This window comes from Rhyacophila brunnea, unplaced genomic scaffold (assembly GCF_057557595.1).
Source record: "Rhyacophila brunnea isolate RB1 unplaced genomic scaffold, BYU_Rbru_1.0 scaffold_8, whole genome shotgun sequence".
Classification (NCBI taxonomy): Eukaryota; Metazoa; Arthropoda; class Insecta; order Trichoptera; family Rhyacophilidae; genus Rhyacophila; species Rhyacophila brunnea.
Window position 1 is genome coordinate 34695711 of NW_028233350.1, and position 26077 is coordinate 34721787.

The window sequence follows — 26077 nt, forward strand, 5'->3', positions numbered from 1 at the left end:
AGGGTTAACACCATTAGAAAATATTTTCCAGAATTTTGTGGCATGAAACGAATATTGCCAGGAAACCTGCAAACTAAATCTTAAAATATTTATATTTTAATTTAATAAAAATATATAGTACAATAAAGAATAAATTTAAAGCTATTTTTGAAAAGAAGTTTGTGTTTGCTTAAAATATTTTATTTACATCTATGTTGGTGCATAACTAAAATTTTGGAAGGCACTACAATTTGGAGAAAAGGTTGATTATATTTTTAATACAAAAACACCGCCTTAGATCAAACGTCAAAATTATAAGTACACAACGACAACACTGGGTGAACTTGTGCGTTTGCCTAAAAAATAATACTAGTTTCAAACCTTTAACCAATAAGTATGGCATAATTACGCCGTTTGAGATAACCTTCCACTTGTTTATTGTTGTGTATGAACGAAATGTTATCAGGATTGTTGTTTATAAACGATATTACCTCTTGCAGTCCTCTTTAACTCTGAAACGTATGTTATAATGTGCCTCTTATCGAATTTATTTGCGGTCATTTAATGTGTATTATCCACACATTTCTTACGTATTTGTATTTATTTCTAGAATGAACTGGTGGGTCACTAGTTTCGGGATTTTGGCTCTGATTTTCGCTTTACTTTGGCCATGGATTCTTTCTTTGACAAGCATTTTGATGGTCACAATATTTGCCCTCATATTTGGATTTTCGTGCGCCATTTGGGCGTACATCAATTTATCCTCGCAGCATCAGATACCGGCAGGCCTCATCGAACACATTGAGAAGGATCTTCAAGAATTTCGTGACACTATAAATGTGAGTCAAGTTTACACCTGTTGAATAATTGATTGTATGCTACAAGTAATACTGTTTTTAATCAATGCTTTAAGAATGAAGATTTCAGAATAAGATTCTGTATAATTGATTGATTTCTTAATCCCTCAATAAATTATTTATGAAGTTATCTTAGTGCTTATATTATATACTTGCCTAGAGTCGCAAAGCTGCTGTCGAACGAGAACTTCTTATCCTTATGTGAAAACTGTGAACTAACAATTCCCTCCAGTGCATCTAATCACACTTTCGTTTTCAAATGAGGAACGCCCTCAAATTTATCATTTTAATGTACGCTGCCGTGGTGTACGAATCTGTCAATTTACATAATTTGAAGCTTTTTATAATACAAATATGTCTAAAACGATCAGGAGTGATGTTAGAATTATTATTAGTAATATTTTAGTTTATTGCGAAGAAGAAAAGGAGTAGCATCTAAAAGGAGAGCCGATACATTATTTAAACATGCCTCTAGCACGCGTTGCCACTGTGACCGGTACGTCTCTTAAAACGATTTCGTGTTATCGGACTATAGTATGACATACTCTTTTACCAAGCAATCCAATCGTAAGCCAACTACAGATGTAACTCCATACTTGAGAGATTTTCATGCACAAGTATACATAATGGCCATATGTCATAAGTCATAAGTGTACATGAAAAGTATACGCTTGAACTATGACATCAAAAAACATAACAAAAGAAACGCGACTATTTCTGACTTGCGCAAGTGTTAGCTACACACTGTTAGTTATACCTACACAAGTATACAGTATATAAATTCAAGCATTGTAAAGTTGCATATTATACACTATGTTCGCAAACCAATGGTATTCTGCGAACCTGTAACCGCTCAAAAGGAGACGCAAAAAAAACCGACAACGTTTGGAACGCATTCTGTGGTTTACGAAATATTCACACTCGGAGCACGGGGACATATCCACTAAGAATAATCGTAGAGCGCTACTGGTTCGCGAACATGGTGGATATGTGACTTCATATCACTTGTTCAGTCAAAAGGCTTATGCAGTATTAATGCAATTATGTTTGTAGCCGTCCCTAACTACCATATAGATAGGTATTTCTGGCAATCAACTGGATCATGTATGTAGAGTGTGATTCCAAATTTTCATCAACAGGTCTGCCCTCCCCTACATCCTCCCTGTCTAAAATATGTTTTTCTTATATTCATTTTCGTTCAAATGCTTCGAAATTATTTTTTAGTTAATTTAGGATAATATTCAGTCAATAATCTATTGATTTTCCCGTTTCAATCCTAGTGTTATCAGCTGTGTGATTACATTTCCTTAGGTTTACACTATGAACCTGTCTTTCAATAAATTCATTTTGGTAATTTCAGCTTGATCCAAACAGTAATAAGTTAGCAGACAATATTTTTAGTAATGTTTTATTTCAAACATTATTCCCTGCATAATAATATTATACACCAATAACTCACTTTACAGCCGAGATGCATTCTTGTAAAGTTGGTCATCAAACGAAATGCTCATTATTGTTCTACATCCAGTTTAAAGATTTTCATCTCCAACTATTGTTTATTTGCCCAAGTCAAATTTATGTAAATTCCATATAAACATACCATTCATTGATCATTGATCATGGGGACAAGTTTCGGAGACGGTCGCAATAAACAAAATTTTGCAATAAACAGGGAATTTAAAAAAAATATGAAAACACTATCAATAAATAAAATAACAAAACAAACATTGTACATAATATTAAAGTTAAGTACATATTATTATATATCTTGCAATACCTATACTGAAAAAAATAACATTAATTATGTTCCACGTTGCTATCTTGGTTGGCCTGTCAGCAACGTGTTGGCTTATTTTTGTTTTACTTGTGCTCATAACATGAGCAAGCGAGAAGATCGTACGCGCGTGATTCCACTCATGACAATTCCTGGCATGTGGCCGTGTCAAAATAAGTGCGGGACAAAAAAATATTATTAAAAATCAATCGCGATATAACGAATTCATATAATATATAGAATAGAAAAATCATACATGGTTTGAAAGATATAGTGACTGGTTCTATGTACTGAGGAAATTTTAGTCACCTGAATCACACAGAATACCTCACATATGTGTCGCTGAGTTTCAAAACCCGCTATAACACTTTTTCATTATGTTGAGAAAATCAATAAAAACTTTTTGAACTAAAAAGGTTTTTGAATGTTTCAGTAGTGTTATAGCGGAAATTGATAGACGCATTGATTTTGTTTCATAAATGACAGTTAATCAATCGTAGCAGATTTTGAAAGAGGCGATAAAATTTTCATGTAGAGATTTTAATAACGAATCCATCGATATATATATCTTAATTATTTCAAAAAAGTGTTATAGCGGGTTTTGAAATTTAGCGACACATAGTGATTGTAATAATTACAAGGGTCGTATGCCTTTCTACACACAAAAAAATCTAATTAACCTGGACCAAAAATACCTATGTAAATAAATAGGTCTTATACGGTACTTAATATATTAATTATTAGATTAGCCATGCACATAGAGACAGCACAAATGCATCATTTATAAAATGTGTTTATCAATACTCACCACATAAAAATTATCTTATGACTGTGTTTCGCATATGTCTATGGTTAACTTTCTCAAGGTTTATAATCGTGGTAACACCAAGTAAAGGTTACTAAGATTTATGTATCATGTTTCTGATTTTAAAAATTGCTTAAATTTTTTTTTCATAATTATACTTAAGTAATCCTTTCTGTGCCGCAATTAGTTAATTTATATAATTAACGTACAATTAGGGGCACGTTAACGATTTATTCAACTACTCGGAGCCTGAGGCATAGAATGTTGATGTTCTATAAAACTAACCAATTAAGTTCCTTATGTATAGATGAAATTTTACTAAAATAAGAATTAACATGGCAACGTCCCGCGATCAGAAATGTTGTAATTTATAAAATTATGGTTTTCTGTATATTATAAAAATATTATTAAATGGACAATGCGTACAATAGTAAAAGTATGAAAACTGCATAATATAAATTGAGAATCGATTGTTAATATTATAAACATTCAATAATTTATTGGCTGCTTTATCGGTGGTTAATTGAATAAATGCACGCATTGCAGATAGAGTATTTTTAACATAATTTTAATCTATTGAAATGGTAACACGCTCTCCTCCTACATCAATTAATCTATAAAATCTACAAGGTTTGGAATTCCCACAAATGTATGCAAATTATTTATTCCTTTTGGTTGGTGTTTGCATAGATAATCAGTAGGTACTCAATACAATCGTGATTTGTCCAAAACTATATATTTACTTGATTTCAGTTTACAAAACATAATTATTTAACAGCAGCTATCATTTTACTTTCAATTTCACCGCCAGGGGTGTCACCTGTTTATCTTTATGCACTATTTTCTTTTTTATCCGAGTTGGCTAACACATTAGGTCCCATATGTAAATAAGTATTATTATGCATTTAGACCCTTTGTTAGAAGAATGAACTGCTTAAATAACATAAAACAAATCAGGTTTTGGTGTATTATGAACATGAAAAATTATTTACTATTATATAAATAAATTTATACACATTGTAATTATATAATGCTAATTATTGTATTGTTCTTTTTTTAAGAATCAAAATAATTTATAATATTGCTGTACTACTAATATTTCAGGCAGAACCATTGAAATTGGCAAAACCTCCCGCCAGTCAGCATCATCATTTGGCTGTTGTATTCGGGCGGACCGTGGATGGACTGCTTCAGCAGTTAATTGAGCTCATCCTCCGAGATTTCCTTCTCTCTTGGCTCAAGGAGTACGCATACAAGCCTGAAATTACTATCGAACAGTTCAAGGAAGATCTCTGGGGTGCTGTAAAAGATCTCTATGAAAGGATATCGAGAGTCGATGGAGACAAATTGATTGCAACCGATATGATTTCAAAGATAACCTTGCACTTTGAAAAAATACGTGTCGCCCATAGTTGTGTGTAAGTCTACTTTTCTACAACTTTAAAATAACAATGATTCACATGAGGATATCATAAATAGTTTATTGATATTTATATATCTGTGTACTACTTTCCATTGATAAAATAATGACAAACAATTTCACTTACTGATTACGAACTTTGTGTAATAATTGATAAACCTCATAATGTCAACCGTGAGAAAATTATCTCATAAAATAATATTTATATATATAGGGGGTCCTCGTTACCCGAGGGTAATTGGTAATGAAAAAATACCTCTTAAAGCGAATCTGCTTAAAACGGGGACCAAAATTATGTAGTAAATAGGGAAAATGGATTTATTTGGGACACGTATAGAAAAATAAAACAAATATTTTTTAGATATAAGTTTAAGTTTAAGTTAGGTTATAAGTTTAAATAGTTTATTTTTCATTAAAATTGTAATATAAACCTATGTTTTTTGGTAAAACAAAATAAAAATCGAGAGCTGGTTTTTTTTTTTGATATTCTTTTTGCATTAAAATTTACTTATAGCATGATACCACAACCATAACTTTCCTCCTGATCTTCGTAGAACGATCACTTGTGGGGTCGTCAATGTTTTGATGGCCCTGGTGCAGTCTTTGCTTTTTTCGAAATGTAGGTTGTTGATGACATTTGCTTCCATTGCAAGGCGGTTTCGTCAACATTAAAAATTTGTTTTGGCTGTATCCACCTTCTTCAATGACTTTTTTTAATTTCACAGGAAATTCTTTAGCAGCATTTGTACCTGCGCTAGTTGCTTCACCTTGGATTTTTATATTTTTAAACCCATATCTCTGCTGATATCGGTGAAACCACCCTTTGGAAGCAGCAAAATCTTCTATTTCGTCATTCATTTTACGAGTTTATTTAGTTAAATCAGAATGCCATATTGTCATGTTTTTGTAATTTCAATATCCGAATCGTTTCTTAATATGGTATGAATAGTGGTTTCAGGCATGTTAAGTGCACGTGTGACGTCATTATTATGCGTGAAAAATATTCATGATGACACGTTCACGCACTAAAAGTCTTAGCAGCAAAAGACAGGACGGGGGAAGGTGATATTATGCTTGTGTTTTTTTATTTTTTATTCGTTTTTTTTGCATTCGCATTGCAAAACTGCGGGGACTTAGATAACGAATACTCGGATAATGAGGACCCCCTGTAATGAAAACCATTATACATTAAAACAAAAATCTTTTATTATTGTCATTCTCAGAGCGGAAACGACTAAATCTCCAGTTTTTGCATTGGCACCGTATTTGATGTCTCCAACTACTGAGATGAACTTTCTCCGTCAGGTCAGCGAACTCTTCATAATGTTTCTACTTCCAAGATGCTATTCTTTGGCACCTGCAACTCATCTTCTGAGGGAAGTGTTAACATGTAAAAGTAAGTTTAAAATATACATTAATTTTACAATAAAAAAACAATTCAATAGTAAGTTGGATTTATTATTAAATTTCATGATCTGTTTAGTACTTCAGCCTGCCGTTCACATGATCACCGAACCCGATTATCTAAACCAGAAAGTCCTGAATTATTTGGAAGCTCAACAAACCGCAGCAGCTGTTCATAATAGGACTAACGAGGATGCTAAATCATTCGAGGAGTTTATCAAGTCAATACAAAACTCTAATGATGTGGAATTGTTGAAAACAACTCGGTTAGTTTGTGAAAATAATTTGTTACATTAAATATATTACATTATTTTAGTTGAATTCATCTATTTTAATTAGGTCAAATAATAATTGTAACTCTTTGACATTTTAAAGTAAAGGAAGGAATCATTTTTATGACATCATGCCCTTATGGGGATAGGGTGGGTAATGTGATGATTTGTAACAAAGAGTTTAGGAAGGGGCTGTATAGAATGTCACTCAATCATAAAAATACAAACTTATTCTTTTCTAAGAATAAAATATTCCGTGAGAAAATTATACTGAAATTAATCATTTTCAACTAATTTGATTTTTAACAAATGGAATGGGGAAATAAAAAATAAAAAATGTGATGACGAAAAGAATATCACACAGTGTCGAAAATCGTGCGATGACATTTATGTATGTCCACAAAGTATAAATATATTTCTCAATTCATTATTCAAACGTAGCCATTATTTTATTTAATGACTCAAAATCTTCATTCATTTAGAAATTTGTGCTGGTAGCTAGAATTTGTATAATTTTATTACAGATAGGTATTTGACTTACGACCTAGATATCGAGGGCTTAGTGTCAAACAACACTATCTACAAAAGTGCAACTTTACAGGAGAGCCAAAAATCGTTATTTTAGATTCTTGTTACTCAACAAGGGAAATGTTTATTTAAAACCTAATGTTAATATTTTATAATTTATTGTGTATTGTACATTTATCTTGCTTATGATGATGTTAAAATTTATAGGGATAGTTTTAAAAAAATATGAAAACAAGGGTTACTTATGGAGTTAGCGTTAAACTTTACTGACGATTTAATAAGAAATTAGAAAAAATTGACATAACGTTGTTTGACTATCATGTAGACGTAAATGTAAAATAACGTTATCTCAAAAAAAAAAAAAAAACACTTTTTTGTAGATAACGTTATCTGACTTTAAGCACTCGATATATTCCCACACATTGGTCATATATTTTTGTTGTTGTTTGAGTTTTATTCAGAATATTATAATAATTATCTAATCGATAAAATCCTGTATAAATCAGTCATTCTTTGCCAAAATTATCAATAACAAACAATTTACTCGAAGTCAAAAAGAAATATCTTTAGTCAAAGAATGCCTGTATTATGATGATAAATTGACAATTCAATAATTGTGTCTCTGTTATAACACCAAGATTTTGAATGTGCTGATGTAAACATTGATGTTTTTCGTCTCAACATTGCGAGACGTGCAGAGAATTAATTACTCTCATGATCAGAGATCTCGATAAATACCATCTCCAGAAGATGGAACCTAAATATATGAAAGTGAATTTGAAAAGTCATTTCGCATTGCAGATTCATTTCTAGCAAACTTCACACTATTATCATCTGCATCAATTTTAGATTAACTCAAAGATGCAGATATTGCCTAGATAAAGCCTGAAACTTCAATTTGATACAAATGGATAGTATTGTTTTAATAATTCATACTACATACATTGACCATTACAAACACAATATGAGTTATACAAATTCAAAACATTCACGTTAAATTTCAGTAATGAACAATCACAAAATCGCGTGTTAAGTGTCAAAATTGCTGTTTATAGCTCTCGTGTTTCAATGCGCCAACTTGCAAAATATTATATTTGCTATGCCTCACAATTCAACTGCACTAAAAATGTTTCGGAACCAGTATCAAGTGCTGTGATACTAAAAGCTTATAAGACTTCCAAACTTTTCATTCATGATTCAGTTATTAAAAAGAATATTGTCTTTTAATTATATACAGGTACAAAATATTGAACAACATAATGCAAGCGACCACCTTGCAAAACATGAACCGAGCCAGAGGTGTGGAGGTAGACGCGGGTGCGGAGGGGAAAGGGGAAGCAGGCCGTGGAGGGGGCATTGGAATCGGAACGGGAGGGGGAAGCGGTGGCGGAAGGAGGCAAATTGCCGCAGCGAGGAAATTGAAAAGATACATCTCCCAACTCTCATATGCTAAAAGTCAGTGCGAAGTCGCTCTGACAGCTCTCGGATGGGATGGACCATTTCCGTCACATGATTCTGACAGCGCCCGGGTAATTAAACTGTTTCCTGTTTGTAAAATATTAGATTGTGTTTTTTTTTTAATACAACTACTATGAATCATGCTTATATTATTATATTATATTTTTAGTGGGTACATAATATATATCAAATTGTGAGTGAAATGGAAACATTTCTATTACAGTCCGATCCAGCTCGTCGACTCGGCTGGTAAAAAACGCCTTGAAGGTTTCCATGCGGTCATATTGACGTTTGATAGTCGCTGTACTTATTTCATTATTTTAACTGGCATTAATAACACGAAACAAAAGTATTATAGTATTAAATACATATCTACAACTTGTCCAACTAAAATCTCTAATAGTTATCGGTGACATTTGAAGAAATGAAGGAATTATATCGGAAGACAGTTTAGTTTAATCACCAAGTTAACCATTAGACACTTTTTTATTAATTGAGTTAGCATTTACTACGTAGAATTTTATGTTATAAAACCTTAATATAAATTGTATTAATTTCCACAGGTTGGTTAATTAATCGATAACTATTTCGGTTGTCACACCATTATCAAGACGATAAATGATTAATCTTTGGCTAAGTATTCAACATACAGAAAGAGACGGGATCCTCTCTCTCTTTCACTCCAGCAAACCCAAATAATACCCCAACATGTAGTTTTTTGGATATCGTATTAACTTTAGTAACCTAATTTAAAATATGTTATTAATAATATTGTATGGTTTGCATAACTATATAAGTTTAGATATTTTTTTAGTTTTCTTATAATTTTTAACACTAGCAACACGACACGTTATGATTTAATTACAATTTATTAGTGTCGAGACGATCCAATTGGTACCTGAATCGTTGCTTGTATTTCTTATTTAAGATTATTGACAATTGTTTACTACAATTGACATTAGTTGTCAAGTCTGCTTGTGTAAACAGAGCAACGGTGTCATTACGATGCAACAAGGTAGAAAATAATTGGGGATGCATTAAAAATTAGATAATTTATTTTTTGATGTTACTGGATGAGCAAGTTTTTCACAATGATATCAATTATACTCTGGGAACCAGATTTTAATTCATTTTGAGCCAATTGAACCCTATTAAAAATCGAGGAACAGAAAATAAAACATATTACATTTGTAATGATTATCTGATAGTGTAGTTGTATGGGGTAAACAGTTCTCAACAAATATTAATTATCTATACCATGTTTACATTATGATATTATATTCAATTATGTTTAGTTAGCCTAATTCATTATGATATGGATTATCAGAACAGATAACCGTAATAATATAATTCCTCTTACATAAAAATATTATATTCTATGAGATATTTATTTAACATTGGTTGCGCTTTTCGTAGTGGACTTTTATTGTTTGGTGGGATGATCGTGATGGTAGATATGGATGCTAGGAGGGGGAGTTACAGGTAGGATGCCAGGGACTGACCTTGTATATTGTTCTGCGATTTGGCTGATGCTGGTTCCCGGGGCATGCCCTCACGACGTAGTTGGCACTCGCACGTTACACGTTTGATGAATGATGTGATAAATAAGGAGACACCTGTGCCGGTAACATGGACACAGGTGGTTTGATTTAATGGAGTTTGCACTGGACACATTCAAAGTATGCACTTGTTGAGTCACCCGGTGGTAGCACTTGAGGTTCAGAAATAGTTTTGGTTATAAGTGTTTGTGCGCAAGCAAGCGGTCAATGAATGACTGATGTTTTTTATATTAATAAACAGTCGACTACTAACTCTGACAATAGAGCAAAGACTTCCCTGCTGGTGACTGACCTAAAATCAAGAATGATGCGAGAAATGGCACAATAATATTTTTTTTTCAGGTTTTGAGTCTTAATACAATACTGGAAAGTGTATTGGGCAGGCGACATCTTTCCCTTTTCCTGGAGACCCTCTGCTCTCACGGACTTGTCGGCTATTGGATGGCAGTTGAGGAACTGAGGTCCAGTCACAGAAGCAATTGGCATCAACTGGGGGCTGAAATATTTTACACATATATCCGATCGCCCAGTGCTGAAATTAAAGTTGATAAGGTTAGAATAATTTTCAAGAATTAATTAAATCACTCCATGAGAGAGTAGCGGGTGTAAATTAAAAAATATTTATACAATTATGTTACATTCTTTCTCCTTTTGACTATATCCGATCCTAATAAGATCATATGGGCCTCCTATCCTAATAAGATCATATGGGTTGAGGTTTGTATTAACAGATTATTTTTACAAGAAATGGATTTTAGCCACTTGATCAACATATTATTTGATCCATACTCTGACTCCAAACACAATTGAAAAACAATATGTGTGTATGCCAAACCCAGGATTTGAACCTGGGACCCACGACATGTAAGCCGCTCGGTCATTGTGGGCGTATCTTACATACTAGGGCTAAAAAATAATGCGAATGAGTATCTAAAGGAGGTTCCGATTCTCATTGATTCAGGGAAGGCCATTTTTAGGTGTTATCAGTGGTTACAGGACAAATATCCCTTGGACAACATCCCCCGGACATTAACCACTCTTCAATAACCCCCCCCCCCCATGTAAAAAACACCTGATAAAAATTAATTTATTTTTAAATACATCTATTTTATCAAATAAATATTTTGTATCCATTGTTTGTTGAGTCACTGAAACTCCAATTTGAAGATCATTTTTATTCGTTGATCGGGAGGTAATGTCTGGCGGGTTTTTGTCCAAGGAGTAACTGTGCTAGAACTTTTGTCAATGAGTGTTAGTTTTTTGAGCACCCTTTTGTATCTGTATGTGTGTGCAATTGACTACGTACACCGAATCGTGTTAGCTCATCACAAGGTAAATTATTAATAATCTCTTTTCCTTTAAATATAGGAGACTCGAAAAAGAATGGAAGCATTTCTATTGGGCGACAAGGGGCCTGAGGTTTTCTACGAAGTCCAACAAATGGTGTTGAACACATTACAGGACAAATATTACCAATCGTTTGTATTGAGCGAACAATACAGAGCTTTGATAAAAGCTTTAGCAAACGATGAAGACAACAAAGGTAAGAACCCTTTCTGTTGTGAAATACAACAACGGTAGTGCCTGCTCTATTTATGAGTAGTCTTTCAAGGTGTGTATGATTAGGCTAGGTACCTAAGTTACATTAGGTTAAGTTCTGAAATATAAAGTTTTATACTACTAAATGCGCTCCAGATGTTCCAATTTGTTAGCCTGAGCAAATTGGGCATTGACTCTAAATGGTCCGATTTAGTCAGTTGATTATTGTTTTTTAAACAGACCACATGTCCTCCTAAAAACTCCTATGAAAAAAAAACCACCCAACAATGCTACACACATCTCAATTCGGCTGGATTGTTTGAGAGTAGTATAGCTCCGCTATCCAACGTCACCCTACATCACCCAATAGAATTATGCCACCCAACACACATACAGACGTACTGTTACTAATGAAATTGGAACGTCTGGGGGTGCTTATTCTAAACTATATCAGCGGCTCTCGACCATTTCTTAACCCGATCGGCGCGTAAAGTTTCCATACAAAAGATGTACTGTCCGCGGTAGGTTTTTCGAAATGTTATTCTTCGCTGTTTTATAATAAATACAGCAGTTAAAAATTGTGTGTACAACTGTTATCATGCCTAGATACATAAGGATCCAAGTGCCACTCTAAAACACATAATGGAGTGTTGAATTTAACTGTGTTTACTTTATTAAAATCTACCGTATTGCTTTGCTCTGATAAACTCTGTAGCCATTTTCGATGACAAAACACTCGACTTCAAAACAAGTGCGCTGATGAAGACATTAATCACTGACCAATTATATTTTACTCATGCTAAAAACACTTAAAAATGCCATAAAAATTATTGAAAATAATAGCTTTTATTGGTGACTTATGAATTATTGTTAATTAGTGTATGTTTTATTGATGACAAATACATTAAAATTGGATGGCTAGTCACCAGTTTTATTTCGTGGCTTGGATTGTGTCAGCATTTTACATGTTTTATGGGCCATACTAATTTAAGCGTACAGGTGAGTCCACACTAGTTGAAAATATCATAATATTTTTTTTGTTATTTTTTTTTTAGTGAAACTTGGATTTTGTAGATTACTTTTCAGTTTTATTGAGCATTGTGTTATGTTAGTGATTGTCATTTTATGTTTTATAAAAAAAACAATATTTATTTTTTAAATTGCGTAGCGTGAAAAGTGCTATAAAAACATTTTTTTGGGTAAGGTTTTAAAAATTTATAAGCATTAAATTGCACGTGAATATATTATGTAATATAGTTGAAAAGTCAATATTTCATGATTTATATTTTATATTATATTGTATACCTACCCGTGTGTGTTTTTTTATCAAAAATTTATACGTTTTATATATTCCTTCATAGTAATTCGTAATTTATTGGTAAAACATGCAATCCTCTAAAATATAATAATATATATTTTTTCATTCCGTGTGGACGCATCTTTACTGACTTTCAATAATGAGCTCGATTTATGACTTTGAAACAATTGAGGTGACACATGTGTAATAAATGACATAATCCAGAACACAAGTTCAAGTACATTTTTAGAAATATTATGACAAATTTTAAATTTCTTTTCATTTTTGGTTGTCTTTTTCGTATTCCCGCACATGATGTAAAAATCGCGGTGAATATTCAACTTTACACGGTAAATACTCGGCGCACACTCAACTCGAATGAAATATATTTTGTATACCTACTGCGCAGCCGCAGAAAAATACCGCGTAGATTTGAACTGATGCAATCGTACCGGCGAATCTCAATAGATCGAGGGGGTTCGAAAGATCGATGTTTATGAAATTAAAACAACATATTTTTGACAAAGTTATCGATATGGCGGTACGAACACGAATCAGAGCATTTTTCAATACAAAAATCAATACTATGCGTGAAGTATTTCCTCCTTTACCGACATTTCAATTTTCGATATCAACAGGTGCGACATCCGCCCAGTATCAGAGCTTATGTTGAAAACAACATATGTCCCATCCGCGGCGATCGGGTTAAACATACTACCAAAGCCAAAATTCACCTATCTCAGTACCACCAAAAAATTATGTATATTTAGTCAAAACTAAACGCTACTATTCTATGCTAATTTTTTTATACTTTATATTGCACAAATTATTCATATACCTCCAGACATCTCTCGTATACCACTGGTTTAGATCTCAGCGCTGGATTATTTATGTTTACAAATGACGCAAGAACTTTAGAATTAAGAATTGACATTTTTAGCTCCACATGTACAAGATTTTTACATAAAAGTATTTGTTTAATACTATTTCTTTGTTTCCAAATGTCATGTTGTGAACCTGACAAACTTGAAAAGATAGTAGAGGATCATATTAAGTTTTCTTCTTATTCCAGATCAACAAATTGTTGAAAACTCCCCAATGGAAGAGCGGCAATTATCTGGAGACTCTGTTTCTTCGAATGACAGCGCCGGTGTACTGAACGTCGGAGAACATTCCAGTTATGCTAGAAAAAAGTTAGACCAGCTTCAGGAAAGATTCGACAATAAAACACAGGTAATTACGTTTATTGATTAATTTATATGAATAACTTGAGCAGAATACATTATTATATAAAGCAATTGTTGATATAATAGTAGGTATATTGTACTGATTATTTAAATAATTTACTGGCATTCTGAAGTTATACAGAAACACAGTTCTGATTGTCAATGTGTAACAAGAATTATTGTCATAAATATTATGAAATGAATGTTTCTTGCAGGCACTTCAAGCATTAAGAGTGTCGCTAAAGCCAGAGTCGAAAGTATTGGAGTTACTTCAGAGAGAAGTAGCGGCATTGGCTGGCGAAAGGCGGCGGTTGGAGGCACACTTGGCGAGAGCGTACACGTGGGCGCAACATCTCGGCAAATGGCGAGCCACCGTCAGCAGTGCCGAAGTAACAATCACATTTATTTATTTCTAACTTATCACTTTTACATTTATTTGCGGATGAAAGAGACATGTTTTTCTCAACTAAAGAAGTCTAATTTAAAGAAAGTGGCTATTTTAGATATTGATAAACTATTTGAAAAAAGAATTTATTGGTTTCGTCATATATTTTTGACTACTTGCCCTACAAAAAAATAACTGTAATTTCGTCATCAGGAACTCCTGCTAATGCACTTTTAGAAAGCTGAAAATTAGATTCTAAATAAAATGATCAATCCCATTAATGAATCACTTTCGCCATGACTCCCCTAATGCCGCTTTGGCTTAGCACACTTGATATAATAATTATAAGTCTATTGAAATCACAGAAAACTGTCACCGTCATCGATACAATCTTCAAACTTTCACAGTATTACAGAATTGGAAAATTTGCATACATATTATATTATAAAATTTTGTGTTTACTAAATTTTTGGTGAAGAAAGTATGTTTAAGAGCCCATACGCACTTGCGGCAGGCCGCATCGCGGTTAGCCGCAGCGGCCTGCCGCCTATCGTTTTTTATATGCAAATTGTTTACACCATACGCAATATTTGTTAATTTGCATACAAAAACGATAGGCGGCAGGCCGCATCGCGCATCTGCCGCAAGTGCGTAAGGGCACTAAATGTTAATTTTTTCAAGTATATATGTATATATTTTATAGAAGCCCAGTTTATATTGATATCAAACATTGATAAATTTTTGGAAAAATTTCACATGTTTTTGTCTAATCCCGAGATTGACAAATACTTATCCCAGGATTGAATATTATAATCCCGGGATTGAAAATTCTAACCAGTGTAACAAATTTCTACTTGATAGCTAATCACTTAACACCTACTACTGAGAATGAGAGGAGAGGAGAATATCTTTGACACACCTTCTACTATAAGAAGCAAGTTTCTTTTATTGCATGACGCGATACTGCTATGTTTAGTTGACAAGAATTAATTATCGGTAATCCAATTATTCCAGATTGTAGAAGAATCTCAGCCACCTCAGTTTGTACTTGTGGTCCAAAAAGACGAACCTTCAGGAGAAGGAGACACCGACGATCCTGAAGCCATTTCCACCGGATGGGTTCTCTTGAGATCCCTTACACACTTTCAGGTGAATGTTTTAAATTAGTTTACAATCATCAAGTGAACATTAATTTTCACAATATCCTTCAAACGGCTTCTTCCCGTCTGCAGAAGTGGGCAGGGCAAATTTGTATATTGTCTATGGTCACTATCGCTGATGGTATTTCCATTTCTTTAATCGTATTGGCTTGTCCCGACCAGCCCTTCTCCCGCTCTTATTACCTGCCTTAATTATTAAACCTTCTTTAGAATGTTCTGCGAAGACCCTCCGACAACTGCTGAAGTTGAAGAGGCTGTCAAGAGACTGAAGCGCAGGAAAGCTCCCGGAAAAACCGGATGCAGAATTTCTGCTCTGCGGACTGAGTGCCATATTGCCGTTCTTGTGTCACCTTCTGCGGAGGTTCAAATCAAATCAAATCAAATTTATTTATTTTACATATAATGAACGTAATAAATTATAAATTCAAAGTTTTCACGACATGACATAAAATAAGTGTTAACATTTTTTTAAGTAAAAATACAGAGAAATGTGGGTTATTAATACAATAAGAAAAGAAATAAAATTAAAGTAAAAATAGATGGAAGCACACAGAGTGAACTGTTGATAGACCCTATCTTAAAAACTCATAAAACAACGTCCACCTAAATTCACCCTCACTTCAGTGGAATATATCAATATTCGAAGCGATTTCATTAAACATGGTTATTGGAGATGTGGGAGAGGGAACACTGCTCCAGAACCTGGAGGGATGGTACCGTGGTTATTCTGCACAAAAAAGGTGATCCACAAGACTGTAATAATTACAGAAGTATCACTCTCCTCAGCGTTCCTGGGAAGGTGTTGGCGCAGATTCTCCTGTACAGGATTAGAAGTCTCATGCTGAAGGTTTTGTGCGCGCAGCAGAGTGGTTTTGTCCCGGGGAAGTTCTGCTCGGAGCATATTTCCACTCTCTAATGCCCCCTGCAACAATATCAAGAGATGAATATACCTGTCGCCTGTTTTATCGTGGACTATGAAAAGGCACTTGACAGTCCTCATCGTGAATCTCTGTGGCAAATTCTGCTAGGCTATGGTGTTCCACAGAAACTGATCACCGTGATAAGCGCTCTCTACACCAATACAGAGTGTCACATGAGAGCAGCTGGAACATCCTCTGACCTCTTTGAAATCACGTCAGGAGTCAAGCAAGGCTGTGTACTTACACCCTTTTTTTTTATCATCATGATGGATTTCATAATGCGTAAAACTGTTCGCCCCGACAGCGGTATACGCCTACATCATGATGACAAAACCGAACTATGCGTAGAAAGACCGTGCAATTTGGAGTATGCAGATGACGAAGTCGTGTTTGACTCAGCGATCAAACAGTTCGAGGTAATCGTGAACAGGCTCGCCGCGAACTCAAAATGTGTGGGTCTTCATCTGAATGCGGCTAAGACCAAATCCATGTCCAGTGCTGCATGCATTGTTGCCGACACTCCTCTGAGGGTTTCCGGTCTGCCCATCGAGCTGGTGTCCAGGTTCAAGTACTTGGGTGCCACGGTTGCCGATGATGGTGGTATTTCTAGTGAGCTTGAAATCCGCATGGGTAGGCGGGGTATGCATTCAGCCAACTTGGAGTCAAATGGAAGTCAAGGCTGTATTCTGTGAAAACCAAATGTTGTTTGTTTAACGCGTGCGTGCTACCTGTGCTCCTGTATGGCTGTGCGACATGGCATCTTACTAAGCTTCAAGGGTCTCGGCTTTCGAGCTTTGAGAATCGATGTCTCCACCGAATCTTAGGGGTACCTACATCGGTACGACCGCGTTACAAACACTCGAGTTCGTGAGCGCACACAGCAGCCTTCAGTGATTGAGGTAATCACGAAGAGACGCTTTACGTGGCTGGGACACGTGTTCCGGATGCCGCCAAAATGTGCGACGCTTCGTACCCTTGTGGCACAGCCTCAAAGGTTCCGTCGTCGTGGCCGGCCCTCCCTCACCCTGCAGCTGTGCTACAAAAGTGACCTACGTGCAGCAGGTCTGACATAGCGGGAGGCGCAAGAGTTCCGAGGAGAGATGGACCGAGGGAAGTGGCGCGAACTTTTGCTTGCCTTATGTCACAACTCTGAGTCGTGACAGGGTGAAAGAAGAAGAACAAGAATGTGGTACATTTATCGTTGAATATCGGACAACCTGTTTAAGACATGCAAGTACAATAAAACCTTGATTTAATGGACGAAAATGAATGAGGCGGTGTCCGTTAAAACTGAAAGTTTGTTTTATAATAAAGTAGATGTAAGAAATTTACATATTTATTAATTGGTTACCTGTTTTTAATTATATGCATTTGTTCTTAACAATCAAGCTAACTTTTAATTTTATAGAAACATTTAAAATATCTTATTTACATATGAAAATATCGGCCGGCAATGTGTTAAAGCTGATGCAAAAAGTCACGCAAAGCGACAACTGCCTGCAATGCTGAGTGATCACATGTTAATCATGCACCGAACATTGTTAAAAGCAGTGATTTTGTCCGTTAAATCCAAAATCTGTTACATCGAGGTTTTACTGTATTGAAAGTAAAAAAAATTGGGAAAAATGCTGACAATTCTTAATTTCCATGTTATATTCATTGTTATGTATTACTTTGTTACAGGAACTCCATAGGAAACTGCGTCCATTATGTGCCGGAGTTAAAAATTTAGAATTGCCATCAAATTCATTCAAATTTTTGTTTGGTAAGAGTGATAAGAACTCTCTGGAAAAAGCGAAAATGCAAATACAAAAATACCTCGATGTAAGTATAATAATATATTAACAACAGTTTTAACAAATTAATTACTTATTTTTGTTGATTTATAGTATTTTTATTGTACCCATCTTATTGTTTTTAGTTTATATTAGAAGACGAACATTTGAATCAGAGCGAAGCAATCTATGCATTTTTGAGTCCTAGCTCCGAACATCTCAAGCACAACATGCCTTCACCAAAGAAATCCAGGTTCTCATTTTCAACACTCTTCAAAAGGTGGGTAATAATATTATTATGATTTACTTGTTATCTGGAACCATGGTTACCTTATGCAAACTCCTAAATTCTGCTCAGTTGTCTGCTTTTCATGATTTGTCAATTTAATCATCTTTCTGCACTCTATTTTCCTTCTGGTCCACTGAAAGTGCGGCACATTGTTGATGTTTTCTCATCCATAGACGTCACGCTACTGACCCATTGCAGGTGTAAAGGTTTGATAAATCTGTTGAGGTTGGGCACGTTAATGATCGTATAGAGCTCACGATTCTAGTGAAGTTGCTAAATTTTTTGTTAACACTTTAGAAGCCACAAAGCTCAATTACAGTTAACCCAGTTAACCCACAAAGCACAATAAATACCCAGGCCTAAAAAAATCACAAAGATATATTTTGACCTCATTGAGAGTCAAACCCAGGACACCCATTATAAGAGGCCATTGTCGTAGGTATTAGACTACCGGGGTCGCCGTAGACAGACCTAAAAGACCTTTTGCAAATTTTCATGCACACATGTAACTTCAAGGAATGCTGACAGCTAATGAGCGTGTCTATCTAGGTGTTGTATGTAGACAGACTTCAGTGCTTCATGATACTTCATCCAGAGGATTTCACATACACCTACACATAACACCTATTCTGCCCTGCTAAGTATGAAGACAGTGTTTCTGGTTTTAGTGAAATGAGAACCCAAGTTTTAAACTTCTTCTTCAATGGCGCTACAGCTCAAGCCCTGGCCTCCTCCACCGCCGTCCTCCAGCCGGAACGGTCCTCCGCACGTCTTTTCCAGTTCATGATTTTTAGCAGCTGGTTGGCATCTTTTGTACTGTTGTCACCCCATCGTGTGCGTGGCTTTCCCACTGGCCTTTTCCCCCCTGGGTTTCCTTCGAGGATCTTCTTCGGTATCCGTGACTCAGGCATGCGCTGGACATGGCCTGCCCAGTTTAGCCTCTGGAGTTTTATGAAGGTGGAGAGTTTTGAATCTTGGTATAAGCGGTATAGTTCCGTGTCGTACCTAATTCTCCACTCCCCACCATCATTCATGGGTCCATATATCCGCCTCAGGATCTTTCTCTCAAAGCAGTCCACCATTTCAGCTGCTTTCATATTTAGCGTGCATGACTCGCACCCGTATGCAACGACTGTGCGTCTGACGGTTTTATAGAGTCGGGTCTTAGTTTTTCTATGGACATTACTGGATTTGAATATGGGCAGCAATGAGAAGTACGATTTATTTGCAGCGGTTATTCGGGCTTTTATTTCTTCCAGTTCCTGGTTCTCTTTTGTAATATTGGAACCCAGGTATGTGAACCGGTTGATAACCTCAAATTGATGGTTTCCAAAACTAGAACTTTGGCCCAGCCTGCTCTGATTTTGTCGGCTTTGTACCATGACTTTAGTTTTGATTTCATTTACTCTTAAGCCAATCTCTAGTGTGACCCTTTGGAGGTGGTCAAATTCTTTCTTCACAACCTGTATGGATCTGCCCATCATGTTGAGGTCGTCTGCATAACCAACCAGTTGGCTCGGTCTGCTTAATATAGTGCTGCTCCTGTTCACTTGAGACTTTCTGTTAGCGGTTTCCGGGGCTAAGTTGAACAGCATGGGAGCCAATCCGTCTCCTTGCTTTAGACCCCGAGATACTTCAAAGCCCTCCGTCAGTTGGCCATTCACCTTCACCTGGGAGTGTGTATTCTGCAGTGTGATTCTAACAAGCCTGACTAGTTTCGGAGGGAATTCAAAGTCCAGAAGGACAGCGAATAGTTTTTCCCGATCGATGCTGTCATATGCCTGCTTAAAATCAACAAAGAGCTGATAAATGTCCACATCAAATTCCCAGCATTTTTCTAGTATTTGGCGAACTGTGAAGAGCTGATCCATTGTAGACCTTCCTGCCCTGAAGCCTGCTTGGTATTCACTTACTATGTTTTCCGCGTTACCTTCCAGTTTTGTCTTCAGGATCATTGTGAATACCTTATAACTTGTGCTCAGGAGTGATATCCCTCTGAAATTTTCACATCGCAGTCTGTCTCCTTTTTTATATATTGGACAGATAACGCTGATCTGCCAATCCGCTGGAATGCTTTCGGACTCCCAGATTTTAAGCATCACTCTAATTAATCTCATATTGTTAGTGGTATTTAACCTGTGATTTAAGGTAAACAAATTCATCAGTTTTCTCGATTATGTATTCATCATTTAGCGTGACATGGCCCTATAGCATTTTGAACGGCGTGAATTTGATTTTCAGTGTAATTTATATAATATGATTATTCCTTTTTACGAATAACTGGAAGATGGTTGGGCTGGTGGAAGCTATACCATAAATGAGAGGCGATATCAAACATTTTCAAGAGTGTTTTTTAATACTCATTGTTTTATTATTATAGTGGAAGTAATGAGAATGCACCCCGAAGCGAGCGAGGCGAATTGCCAATCCGAGAATCCGGAGAAGACGATGAAATATCTCTCTATCTTGATGGCGAAAGCGGAGAGGCAACGACTAAAAACGTCCACACTGGAAGCCGAGGAATTTTAGGAGTACAGGGCGGGAGTGGGGATGATGGCAAGGACGCAATTGCTGAACCCCTCTACGCTCTGATGGGAGAGGTGTTTGACATGAGAGGCGTATTTAAATGGCTGAGAAAAACACTTATTTCATTCGTACAAATAACATATGGGAGAACTATTAATAGGTATGTAATAGTGTGAAATAGGTTAGCTAGTAACATATATATTAGGTATATAATATATATTTTATATTTCCCAAATTTTAAGTCAGAAACACGCAGCGCAGTTCCAATTTTAAAAACATTATTTTGAAGTCAAATCATGACATCACAGATGAACAAAATAAATGAAAATATTGTCGTTGTTCACATTATGCACTGAAAAATAGTTATTAATTGAATAATACAGTAAAATCACGTTGAAACGAAATTTTCGTGAAAACTCACAAATTTCAAACATTTCAAACAATTTTACCAAATTTTATATTCAATTCGATTTTTTTTCCATTTTCTGTCCTGTCGATTTTGAATTAATGGGATTTTACTGTATATTATATTACATTGTGGTGGTTCTTTAACTCATTCACCACGGAACATTTAATTACCACATTTAAATAACATGCTAATTATATCTAATGCCGACACAACAGCTGTGCCGTCAGTGCTGTAAGGATTAAAATAGTGGGGAATATTTTGCAGAGCATGATGAAAGATTTATTGGAAGGTTTTAGAATTAGTTATTCTGGGGCCATTCGGATGACTTCAATAATTATTAATTGTGGAAATAATTATTTTACAAACGCAAGATATTTTCTTTGGCAGTGGTAAAAAAGAATGATGTTTCGATTAGGTAGATACAAAGATTATAGGCGCACTTTCGGCAATCATTTTCTCTTATTTTACATGTGGCGCGTCCCTAAATGATAGATGCCTGCATAAAATTCCTAATAATTAAGAAGAATTTACACATTATTTCGTATATCCTCGGATGGCGTTCTAGTTAGTGTACTTATATATAATTTGATTTGAAAGTCTTGTACTAAATGTATTTTTCTATAAATTTCTTTATTACATTTGTAAAAGTAATTATTTACCATCTGATTTTCAGGCAAATAAGAGATACAATTACGTGGGTTTTCTCAGAACCCATGCTCCATTATTATATAAGTATTATTATGAAATCTTGGTGGCCAGGAGGCATACTGGCCGTGCCTACCGAGGATCGAACCCAGAAAATTAAAGGCAAGCTTATTTCATAATTTATTTCCATCAACGATATTGTTGAAAATCTTGTATAAATATGGAGCCAAAACATATTGCAGTGAGCCGAAAAATAGACCTCTGGACATACTGCACTGATTTGCATACAAACTCTCAGAATTTTCTTGTTGATTGTTTCTTCCATACAAACATGGCACTTATGTCAAACTGGAACTTACTCCAGTGCTTTTTATAGGAAAACGATTCAACATCTTTGATATCTGTATGGTTAGGTACTTATCATCTGGTATTGCACTATGAACACTAAGTGTGTGTTCAACTCATACTGGGCGATTCAGTTATGAAATTCAGTCTAATGTAAATATACATCAAATGAAGAATAAGTGAAAAAGCCCACAGTATGTGGCATGGCGAGGTGTGGAATTTGCGACGGGCTTACACACATAAAGCAGGCCCTCCCAAACTGGCCTGTTAGTAGCCAAGTAGTAAAATATTTGCCTTACATTATCACAGAAAATAAATCAACAACATATTTTTTTTACATAAACCTTTGCATATGATTGAGCCAAACCGACATATTTTTAAAGATTTGATAAATATTTATTCACCGAATGCAGCTGAATATAATATATTACTCAGTTTCACGACACTTATTATAAGTGAATGAAAATTTCTAGTATTGTTGGATATTGCCAGTAACAATATGAAGGTTCAAATTATTTATCAATAATGGTTATAAATTGAGACGGGTTAGTACTTATTCCTTTCAAGGCTATGAATTTTTCAGCCTGCCAAAGTATAATAAAATCAAGAGGGTTCTACATGAAATATTATTGTTAACAAAAATGTTTTCATTTGTAGATAAAACGAGAGTATTAGCGCGAGAGCAGTTCATCAATAACATTCCAGAAGTTCTTACGAGTCTAATGGGGGCACAATCAGCCCAGCGAGGGGCGCAAAAGATGTTCGACACGTTGCAGAACCATCGCCAAAACAAACAGCTGTTCTATGTAAGTAGAAATTTCTCATTCTGTCTTTAAATAAATGGTGTGTTTTTAAGCCAAAAAAAATAACACGAATAATTAGTTTTAAAAATATTTTTTTATTCGACAAATCAATACATGGCAACATTTAAAAATGATTTCGGGCATATGGCCACCACACCATGGCTATTCATGACAAAACACATTCTGGACCACTTTTTCAAGCTCTGCTGACCATATATGACGAATAACAATGTTGGCTTCCAAGGCGTTAATTATTACTGGTTTATCAGCATAAACCAGTGACTTCACGTAGCCCCAAGGGAAATAATGTAGAGGTGTCAAATCGCACGACCAGGTCCATTTCTCGAAATCAATTTATCACCAAATTTTGATTTCAACAAGTCAATGGTTACAATCGCCATATTGTCGCTGTAGGATTGGTTTATCGAATAGACCAAATGTCAAATGTTCAGGAGACGAAAAACAAATTTCATTATCCTATATTTAAATACATGGAGGTATTTAAAATGTTGTTTTCACAGCATATGAATGCTGTATTCATTACAAAGTAATTTAAAGAGAAGGATGGTTCTGGTCCATTTAGATACAAAAATCATTCTGCATCAAAACTTCAATTTCGACAAAAACGGATATTCGACAAACCAATCCTATAGCGACGATATGGTACATAGCGCCATCGTGTTAAAACCACATCTCCATACCAATAACATCCATATTTTCAAAAAAATAATCATTGATTATGGTCCGGTAACGATTTCCATTGACTGTAACGTGAGCTCCGACTTTTATTTTATTTAACTGACATGTGACTATTTTTTCAAGATTTTGTGCATATTATTTGATACACTGGTAAAAAATGGTTCACTGTCCTTGATATAGAATAATATTATGTATGTACTTTATTTTATTTGGTTTTGAATCATATATCGTAGACTTGTCGGTCTTTGTAAATAGATGTGTCATATTATGATCTAGCATAATATAACACAAGTAGAAGTTGAAATATTGGATTGTTCTGTATTATAAAATCAAAACAATTTATGATTTAGATCTACATATGTACCTATTATATAAAAAAAAATGTTATCTCATAATAAAATAAAGAAAATTGCTCTAGATTTGTACTTAGTTAACTTAAATACTTATCAATATTACAACATTGTAGGAGCTGTTTGAAGTTCTATTAATGGAAGTGTTTCCGGAATTGAAACAGCATCAGTAGACCATTTAATCAGCTGCCCGATGAAAGCTTTTCTGTGCATCTCTATCAGCCAAAGCAACCATACGAAGTTGACAACGAGACAGACTATCGTTTCCCAAATGTGCTTTGTGTTACATCGAACATTCCCATAAGTGATATAAGTGTAAAGAACCTATTTATTGTTATTAAAGGTAAGAGATTATACATTTAAGTTATATTTATAAGTAAAGGGAATTGTTCACTTGATGTTTATCAATGTTAAAACAAGATTATGGCTCTCCGCAAACTAGGATGTCACAGTGGGTGGTGCAGTCCGCCTAGACTTTCTGGTTATTATGAATAAAGCAAACGGGGAAAAGGAAGTATCATATTGCAGGTGGAATAAGGCGAGGGTGAGAGAAGGAGTGGCAAATATGTGCATCGCTTGCCACTCATGTCGTGGATAAATATGAGACACAGAAGTGGTACGCGGGGTTGCCCATGTGAATTCACAGTTGGCTGCAAGTAGAAAATATGACACCACGTCAACTTCCAGCCCCTGACATGCCTTTTCTTATTCAATGTGTTAACACACTCTTCGCCTTGTTCTTCCTCCAGTAGGATAGGTAGTAGTTGGTATCAAAACAATCTAGATGGGCTGCAGTTAAATCCATTGTTGGTTATGCTCGTCCACCAGCTGTTGTGACATGTCACACTGGCCAACCGTCCTAGTTTGTGGGGAGCCTAAAGGTTCAAATACATTATGGTGCACGTCGCATACTGTCACGGCGACAAATTTATTCTATGATTTCTTCATTCCGCAGAATATTTTGAACAATCACCTTCTCTATAAATTCAATGATGGAGAGTGCCAACTCTAATTTATTAGTATTTTGAATTATTATTCATTATTCATGCTAATTTCAATTAATTTTAACAGTTTCTAGGTGTGCGTATGTTAAAATCACTTGCGATATTGCATCCATAGATAATATTTTGAACAGAACCCAACCTGCAAACCATAGATAATAGACAGTATTCTTATAGAAAATACATAGTGCTAACCACTAAAAACAAAAAACACACGATTTTGACAGTCGAAAATGTGTAGGTACAGTAGACGCTCGGTAATCCGGCACCCATATTTTTTCACCTATGCCGGACTGTTGGAAATGCTGGATTATTGGATTTCTATAGGAAATAATTATCTGTCAAGGTCGGGCACCGAACTGCCGAGCGACTCCATTCTGTAAAATTATAAATTCTGTTGCAAAATGCCAGACTATTGGACGTCCCGGATTAGTGAACGCCGGATTACCGAGCGCCTACTGTATGTAGAAAATGATTAAAAAACGTTCATTGAGTCATGCAGGACCTCGTTGTTCTGGTGATTTCGGCAGATTTCAGAACTGACAATGTTCGTTTAAAGGTTCAAAATGTGCTACTATATGGGAGCATCAGTCTGATGCATTTCTGTTGACATTTTAAATACCAAGAAAAACGACATTGCACACTTTTTTCC

At 35.2% G+C, this 26077-nt stretch overlaps 1 protein-coding gene across 1 annotated transcript; it reads left to right on the forward strand.

The window, feature by feature from the left end:
* The first annotated feature begins 297 nt into the window (after positions 1-297).
* Positions 298-25806, forward strand: LOC147064170 (sorting nexin-25-like). Its single transcript, XM_085958562.1, has 17 exons — positions 298-498; positions 590-818; positions 4520-4833; positions 6059-6231; positions 6319-6505; positions 8277-8568; positions 10399-10608; positions 11425-11599; positions 13965-14125; positions 14334-14507; positions 15518-15652; positions 18267-18407; positions 18505-18638; positions 21028-21333; positions 22256-22389; positions 23230-23378; positions 24541-25806. Exons 2-17 carry the CDS (start codon positions 591-593, stop codon positions 24595-24597), a joined length of 2970 nt encoding a protein of 989 aa, XP_085814688.1. The 5' UTR covers positions 298-498; position 590; the 3' UTR covers positions 24598-25806.
* Positions 25807-26077: the final 271 nt, after the last annotated feature.

Bases quoted from the DNA above. Each gene is read 5' to 3' on its own strand.
- LOC147064170 (XM_085958562.1), top strand. From the start codon at position 591: ATGAACTGGTGGGTCACTAGTTTCGGGATTTTGGCTCTGATTTTCGCT. The intron at 6,232-6,318 runs GTAAGTTTAAAA...TGATCTGTTTAG, and splicing joins GGAAGTGTTAACATGTAAAA to TACTTCAGCCTGCCGTTCAC. The intron at 6,506-8,276 runs GTTAGTTTGTGA...AATTATATACAG, and splicing joins GAATTGTTGAAAACAACTCG to GTACAAAATATTGAACAACA.